Genomic DNA, 8628 nt, shown 5'->3' with positions numbered 1-8628 from the left:
AATAGGGCTGGAGAGATGGCTTAGCAGTTAAGGTACGTGCCTGCAAAGCCTAAGGACCCAGGTTCGATTCTCCAGGTCCCATGTAAACCAGATGCACATAGTGGCACATGTGTCTGGAGTTTGTTTGCAGTGGCTAGAAACCCTGGTGTGTCCATTTTCACTCTCTCTCTTTCCTTCTCTCTCTGACTGTAATCAACAAACAAAAATAAAATCTTAGGTCTCTTTTTTTTCAGGTGGGGGGAAACCAACAACAAAAGCTGGACATTTCTTTACCTTACCTTGGCCTCCAGAGTGCTGGTGTGAGCCCAGTATGGCCTTGAACTCGCCATTCTCCTTGTGCATCTGGCTTACATGTGTCCTGGGGAATTGAACTTGGGTCCTTTGGCTTTGCAGGCAAAGTGCAAAGTACCTTAACTATTAAGCCACTTCCCCAGCCCGAACTCACCATTCTCCATCTGGAGCCTCTTCAGTGTTGGGACGGGACTACAGGTATGCCCCACTAAAATCTGTTCTTTTTGTTTTTAATTTTTATTTATTTATTTGAAAGCAGAGAGAGGGAGAGAGAAATAGAGAGGAGACAGACAGAGAAAGAATGGGCACGCCATGGCCTATAGCCACTGCAAATGCATTCCAGACGCATGTGCCCCTTGTGCATCTGACTTATGTGGGTCCTGGGGAATCGAACCTGGGTTCTTTGGCTTCACAGGCAAACACCTTAACCACTAAGCCATCTCTCCAGCCCTAAAGTCTGTTCTTTTTAATTTTCCAGGACAGTCAGCCAGCAAGTGGAATGGATCCAGTGGATCAGAATCACCTCTCAAAAATAAGTAAATAAATATCTCGCCAAACCTCGGCTGGGAATGAGAATGCTGATTATCGCAAATAGCCTCCTATGCTGTTGTGCGGTGCCCATAGTTAATAAAACTAATGTTTCCTGAGTATAAGAGCTCTGTACACATGGAGGGGGTGGGTAATAATGGTAGTAACAGTAGTTGCTGGACACCAAAGGTTATTGTGCCAGGCTCTGCAAACAGCATTTGACATTAAGTATCCTCTCTTCTAACCTGCCCAAAACAATACAAGAGCTATGTGACTATCCCATTTGATGGACAGGAAGCATAAAGAGGAGGCCAGCAGGAGGTGAGATAGCACTGGAACCCACCTTCCTGTGATGTCAGGGTATTGTATCATTTCATGTGGCCTCAAAGAGCTGTAGTTTGGGGCTGGAGAGATGGCTCAGGGGTTAAGACACTTGTCTGCAAAGCCTAAAGACCTGGGTTTGATTCCCCAGGGGCCACATAAAGCCAGATGCACAAATTGGCACATGCACCTGGAGTTTGTTTGCAGCGGCAAGATGCCCTGGTGCGCCCACTCTGCCTGTGTTCACTCTCTCTCTCTGCTTGCAAATAGATAAAAATTTAAAAAACACAGATCAATATCAAACACTAGTGGGGTGGGGAGGGTTAATTTCAGAACAGAGGATGCTGAAATAAGAGGATCACCATCAGTTTGATGCCCAGCATGGTCTACAGAGTTGAGTTCCAGATCAGCCTGGGCAAGAGTGAGAAAAAAAAAAAAAAAAATCCAAACCAAAACAACCCAGAAGTGAGATAAAGTCCTTTCTAACTCCAGGTCTTAATGGGCCACTTGGCGGGGCTGGGATTTGAACACAAGGGAATTAACAGGCCTACAGATCTCTTAAGGTGCCCTCACCCTACCAACTCCACCCCTGCGCGCTCACCTAGACCGCGCGAGGTCAGGGGGCGGGGCAGGAGGCGGGCCGTCCGCCCCTGCCTGGCAGAGGAAGCCGAGGACCGCGTCGCTCATTGGCTGCGGCCAGGGCAGGTGCGTCTTCAGCCAATCAGGTGCCCTGGAGGCGGAGCCTCGGAGGCTCACCTGGCTCCCGAGGCGCTAACTAGCTCAGTGGCTTCGGGAGCCGAGCAGCACCTGTGAGTTCGTAGAAGTCTAGCCAGACTCCAGCCCGGCCCGGCCCGGCCCGACCCAGCCCGACCCGACCGCGCCCGGCCTCTGCCCTCGCTCAGCGCCCGGCCGGCCATGGGCGCTCCGTGCCGCAGCCTCGCGGCGCTCGTGCTGCCGCTGCTTCTGCAGGTACGTCGAGTGCCGGCACCTGGGGCAGGGGACGCGTCCCGGAACGCTGGGGTCCAAAGGGCCGGGCGGGCGCAGCGCTGCGCGGAGCGGAGCTGGGAGTGGAGGACGGCGGTGCCCTCGGGCGCCCCGCCGCGGGCTCCGGGGACGCCGGGGTGACCGCGGGAGGGGTCAGTCGAGGGCGGGCGCGGGTGGGGGGCTTGCCGTGGGATGGAGGGGTTCGGCCCGTGGAGAAGTGGTGCCCCGGCGTGCAAGTGGAGGGGGAGCCAGGCAGGAGCGGAGGGGACGATTAGGAGTAGAGGAGAGGAGGCACCTGCCGTGGGAAGAAAGGCGACTAGTGGAGATGGGAGTGGGTGAGGTGCGCCCTGGGGTTAGGACCCGGGGGTCCGGGTCAGGGCTTGACCCGAGAGAGTGGGGTGCCGAAGAGTAAAGAGATCGCCGGCGAGAAGCTGAAGGGGACGGGAAGGAGAGGTGGTAGGCGGTGAGGGGATGACCCACCGACACCCCCTCCCCCTTCTTCTCCCGGGGCAGACTTTGCGGCCGGTTTCGGGATGCGAGAGGATGACGTCGCCGTCTGCCCCCCTCCCCGAGGGGGGGGTTCCTCCCACAATCCCGACGCCCCAGGCGAGGGAGGGGTTGCCCTGTTGGTTTCGGTGTGGGCCACTGGGAACCCCAAGTCACCAGGTTCCTCATCTTTTCTCCATCCCAGGTACCCTCGTGGCTCTGCCAGGAGCCGGAGCCCTGCCATCCTGGCTTTGGTGCCGAGAGCTACACGTTTAGGGTGCACGGGCGGCACCTGGAGAGAGGCCACATACTGGGCAGAGGTGAGGGCGCCCCGTTTCCTGGGCGGAGTGGGGTGGGGTACCGAAAGGGCCGAGAAATTGCGCTCCCGCGCTCCTGGGTGGGGGACAGACAGAGCCTCCCTTCACTCTAACGACACTTCTTTGGAATTGACACCAATTTTGCTGTCTAAACTTTTACGGATTTTGGTTGAGTGAAGTAGCTTCGTCTGGATAACTGTTTTATGAAGGGGCAGAGGTGGGCAGGAGCATTTAGACGTCATAAGTATTTCTCATGGTTCTGACCACTGGAGATTATTTCCGACCACAAAAACCTGCTGGGTAGGGCTGTGGGACCATATTCCCGTTTTACAGATAAGCAAACTGGGGCTCAGTGGGTAATTCCAATTGCGCAGGGTCAACAGAGCAGGAATCTGAAAGGAAATCTGACTCCTAGGTCCTACTATAGACCATCTGAGGGGGTTAATTGAGGAGTCGGATCTTGGTTACCAGGGTTGTTGCTTTTGTTCATGGAGATGCAAACATTTTGATAAATATATTATTTCCCCAAGGAATAATGATATTTCCCCCCTTAACACTGTCCCTGACTCAAGGGATGAAAATGCATGTAAACACCACCCAGTGTATTTCTGGTCTTATCACTGATCATCTAGAATTTTCTTTGTTCTTTTTACTTCATTGTTGGGACAAGGCTGGGAGCAAGGGACAGGGGACTTGGTTTCTTTTCTGGATCCGTATTTCCAGGTGTTTATTTTGTATTAAAAACACTTTCTCCTCTCTTGCGACTTTAGTTGGCTGGGCAAGTATGATAAACCATAAAAGAAATACTTTTCAAAAAGAGGAATCACCCATAATTCCCCTCAACGGAATACGTCTACCGTGTTTGCTGATTAGCCCTTGGCCACGGAAAAGTCTGTAGCAATTGTGGCATCTTAAATTTAATAGTGGACTTTGGAAGTTATGGCATGGTAGGCTGTGTCTTTCACAGAGAAACTGCAGCAGGACTGATTAGTCATATTTGCTTTCCTGAGCCCTTGCTATGGGCTCAGACAGGTAGTGTGCTTCCTTGTTGTCCTGATTGATGGTGGGGCAGTCAGAAGGGGTCGGTCATTGCTCAATCAGTCCTGACGCTCTCCATGTTCTGCTTAGGCTGCCAGAGGAGTAAAATCGAGTTGTCTGTCAGGCTGGGGACATTCCAGCCTTGTTTTTTTTCTTTCTTTTAATTTTTTTTTCTGATTTATTTTTATTTATTTATTTGAATGACGGGGGGAAGAGATAGAGAATGGGCACGGCAGGGCCTCTAGCCCACTGCAAACAAGCTCCAGATGCGTTAGTCACCATGTGCATCTGACTTACTTGGGACCTGGAGAATCGGCTTCACATGCAAGCGCCTTAACTGTTAAGCCATCTCTCCAGCCCTTCTTTCTTTCTTTTAATATTTCTGGCTTTTTTGCAAGTAGAGAGAGAATGGGTGCACCAGGGCCTCCAGCTCCTGCAAACTCCAGATGCATGCACCCCTGTGTGCATCTGGCTTTACATGGGCATTGGGGAACTGAACTCCAGTCATTAGGCTTCACAGGCCAGTGTCTTAGCCGCTAAGCCCTTGCTCCAGTCCCCAGCCTTGCGTTTCTCATTGTACAGTTTAGCAGGTTGCTGAGTGTCCCAGGACCTCCTTAAATGGCACTGTGAGACATGACTAGTGAAGAATGAAAGGGTGTAAGTGGCCTGGAATTAGAAAGGTACCAGTGGGCCCTGAATATTAGTTTCTAGAAGGAGGCATGCTTCAGTCACTTTTGAAAAGTAAGGCAGGGTTAGAAATGGGAGTGTGTGCCTGGTATGGATGCATGCACCTTTAATCCCAGTTCTCGGAAGGCAGAGGTAGGAGGACTGATGTTTGAGGCCAGCCTGAGACTACATAGTGAGTTCCAGGTCAGCCTGGGCTAGTGCGAGACCCTACCTTGAAAAATCAAAAGGAAAGGGGGCTGGAGAGATGGCTCAGAGGTCAAGTGCTTGCCTGCAAAACATAAAGACCCATAAAAAGCCTGATGCATAGTGGCGCCTGCATGTGTAGTTCATTTGCAGCGGCTATGGAGGCTCTGGGGTGCCTGTTCTCTCTCTCTCTCCTTTCTGTCTCTCTGCTTGCAAAATAAATAAAAATATTAAAAAGAAATGTGTGAGTATTAAAAAAAATAATTTGCTTCCATCTGTTAAGAAAGTGCTTCATTTACTTGAAGGAAACAACTTTTGGAGGGTGTACACCATTGCTTCACAGGACTTTTGGGAGTGTGACTTCCATTCTGTTTTGCATGTGTGGAACTGAGGCACACATTCTTTAATATGCTGAAGGATCCATAATTGGTTTCCCTTTCTTAAAAAGGAAGGAAGAAAAGGAAAAGCTGAGTGTGATGATTCACACCTGTAAGCCCAGAGTTTGGGAGGCTAAGGCAAGAGGATTATTATAAATTTGAGGCTAGCCTTGGCTACATTAAAAAAATAAATTAAAAGAAATGAAAGAGGAATGGAGCCAGGCATGGTGGTGCATGCCTTAAATCCCAATGCTTGGGAGGCAGAGATAGGAGGATCACCATGAGTTCGAGGCCACTAAGTATGAGACTACATACTGAATTCCAGGTCAGCCTGGGCTAGAGCAAGACCCTACCTCAAAACAACAACAAAAGAGTTATGTGAAAGATGAGGGAAACGCATAACCCAGATGCACAAGGTGGCACATACATGTGGAATTTGGTTACAGAGGCTAGAGACCTTGGTGCTCCCATTCTCTCTTTCTCTACCTGGCTATTTCTCTCTCTCAAATATTTTTTTTTTTTTTGAAAAGGAGGATGGAAAGAGAGGAAGGAGGTTGTTTGGGGATTTGATCTATTGTGTAGACCAAGGGCAGAGGGCTGATGAGAGCCCCTCCGAGCAGCTGATAACAGAGATGCAGGAGCTCTTGGGGTTGGTGGCTTTGGTGGAAGAAGTGGCCTCCACACAGCATCCCATAAGCTTGTATGCTGGGTTCAAGGTCTCATGTTTACTGCTGCCACCTGCCACTCAACACATTTGCTTTCATTTACCTTTTTTGGCCATTCTGTGACTTGAGTCTTTCTGAATCAGTTGAATGTGGAATTGCCTAGAGCAGATGGCTCTTCTAGTGAAACCACACATCATGCCACCTCAGGAACTGGCTTTGTGATTTAAAAGAGCATCCAGGACTTAAGAAGATGGTCTCACCTTCTTTGGACCTCCTGGGGAAACGGAGGGTGGTGATCTTGTTGCGAGTTTGTATATGGGCTTCTGGGAGTTTGGAAATAAATGTGGCTGAATTCTCAAATAGGGCTTGACTGAATGGTGGGGATTTCAGTGGGGTTTTCTGGGATCTTTCCTGTGCTCCCTAAAACAGATTGATCCTGCAGTTTTAGCCTTGTGGCAATTCCTTTGGTTTCTCTCTAGTTTCCAGAATCGAGAATCTTAAAAACAAACTAATTCTTTTTTAGATTTTTATTTGAAAGCAGAGACAGAGAGAGCCCATCCTGTCTCTCTCTAATAAAATAAAAGCCGGGCCTAATCCCAGCACTCGGGAGGGAGAGGTAGGAGGATCGCTGTGAGTTCAAGGCCATCCTGAGCGTACATAGTTAATTCCAGGTCATCCTGGGCCAGAGTGAGACCCTACCTCAAAAAAACAAAAATAAGTAATAAGGAAAATATTAAAAAGAGAGCTGGGTGTAGTGATGCATGCCTTTAATCCCAGTACTGGGGAGGCTGAGTTAGGAGGATCAAGGATCACTGTGTGTTTGAGGCTAGCCTGAAACTAATCCCAGGTCAGCCTGGGCTAGAGCAGGACCCTACTTTGAAAAGTATAAAAGAGAGTGAACAAGAGCGAATATGAACATGATCAGGGGCCAGCATATCACTCTCACCCAGGCTGACCTAGAACTCATTCTCTAGCTCAGGCTTGCCTTGAACTCATAGCCATCCTCCTCACTCTCCCATGTGCTGGGTTTATAGGTGTGAGCTACCATGTCCATCTTAAACTTTTTTTTTTTTTTTTAAGATTTATTTAGCTGGGCATGGTGGTGCACGACTTTAATTCCAGCACTTGGGAGGCAGAGGTAGGAGGATCACCATGAGTTTTGAGGTCAGCCTGAACTAGAGTGAGACCCTACCTTGAACTCCCCGTGTGTGTGTGTGTGTGTGTGTGTGTGTGTGTGTGTGTGTGTATTTGATTTATTTGAGAGTGGGGGTGCCAGGACCTCTAGGCACTGTAAATGAACTCCAGATACATGTGCCATCTTGTGCATCTGGTGTATGCTGGACCTGGAGAATTGAACCTGCCTAGGTCCTTAGCCTTCACAGGTATGCGCCTCAACCGCTAAACCATCTCTCCAGCCCAAACTGATTTTTTAGAATTGATTCTTTTCCTTTTTGTGGCTTGAGAAAGTCAAGCTAGTAGGCAGTTTGGCATGTCAGATATTAGCCTGTTGCTCATAGTTTTCAGTTGATGTGGGGTTGGTGAAAGAGGAGCTGACGAGCTTTTAAACTGATGACTTCTGTCCTTTGCTTTCTCGACAGTGCGCCTATATTTTGGGCTTGAGCTTTGGTTACTCAGTGGATTGACCTAGTTCCCAGATACTGTCCTCTGTGTTAAATACACCCATTTCCCCTCCTTTCTAGAGGTTGTACAGAAAGCTGCTTCAAATGGCCCCTTAATTAGATCGGGCTTTTAAAAAAGCAAACACAGAAACCTGCTTTGGGATCACCTTACATCATCAGATACCCTCCTCCACCCTCAGCCTCCTAAACATCACTTCCCCAATTACTCATGCTTGTGACCAGAGCTGATGTAGGCTTACTGGGAAGCAGACAAGAAGCTGTCATTCCGCCCTTTGTGTCTCATGAGGAGCAGAGGCGGCGAGGTCCTGGCCCCTTCAAGGCCATTTAAGGAAGGCCACGGCTGCTCTCGCCTGCCCCTCTCTGCCAGGTGGTGATGGAAATCCCTGTTTGCTCTCAGGTGCATTTTATTGGGTGAAATGCTCACCGTGGTATCTGTTACACACTCCTTTCCAAGCGCAGCCCTAGATAAGCCAGACGAGAGGCAATCAGCTTTCCATCTCCCAGAAGCTGCCAAAAAATCCTAAAATCCCTGAGAGGCGCCTGCCGTAGTCTAGATTGGGCCTCTCTGGGGTTTCTACGCTACCTCTCGCCCGTCTTCTTTCGGGGCATCAGGTCTTCTGGTTCGGATAATTCAGTGAGCAAGGACGGGAAGGATTCGAGTTTGTGCTTCAGTTACTCCCTGTGTGACTTTGGATAAGTCGGTTTCCTTCGGTGAGACTCATCTGTTAAGTGAGTGTGGTAGTCTTACAGGTTTCTTGTGCTGTATGGATTCAAATTTGATGAGCGTTAGCTGGGCTCTGGGTTTCTGAATGTCCATACTGAGTTACTGGTTTATGCTGGCATTAGGCTAGAGCCTGGGGTGAAAGCAGTGAATAAAGCAGGTGTGGCTAAGCATACATACCGAGGGGCGGGGCATGCAAGAGACGAAACACAAGGACCCATTCAGTGGTGTGCTGGGAACGTCGCTCAGCGGTAGAGAGCTTGCCTAGCATGCCTCAGCGAGGCTCTAGGTTCGAGTCTCAGCAACACAGTCATTAAATAGAGCTGGACATGGTGGTGCACACCTGTAATCCCAGTTCTAGGAAAGGTGAGGACAGGAGGATCTCAAGCT

The 8628-nt window shown here is 49.6% G+C and overlaps 1 protein-coding gene across 1 annotated transcript in view; it reads left to right on the top strand.

The window, feature by feature from the left end:
* Positions 1-2037: 2037 nt before the first annotated feature.
* Cdh1 (cadherin 1) overlaps positions 2038-8628 on the top strand; it is a 101081-nt gene continuing 94490 nt past the window's right edge. Inside the window, exons 1-2 of the mRNA XM_004661660.2 lie at positions 2038-2109; positions 2816-2930. Of these exons, the coding sequence (XP_004661717.1) occupies positions 2056-2109; positions 2816-2930 (169 nt within the window). The 5' untranslated portion in view covers positions 2038-2055. The remainder of the gene's footprint in view (positions 2110-2815; positions 2931-8628) is intronic.

Source organism: Jaculus jaculus, chromosome 1 (assembly GCF_020740685.1).
Source record: "Jaculus jaculus isolate mJacJac1 chromosome 1, mJacJac1.mat.Y.cur, whole genome shotgun sequence".
Taxonomy (NCBI): Eukaryota; Metazoa; Chordata; class Mammalia; order Rodentia; family Dipodidae; genus Jaculus; species Jaculus jaculus.
Note: the sequence above shows the minus strand (reverse complement) of the source record. Positions and strands in the feature narration are given on the sequence as shown.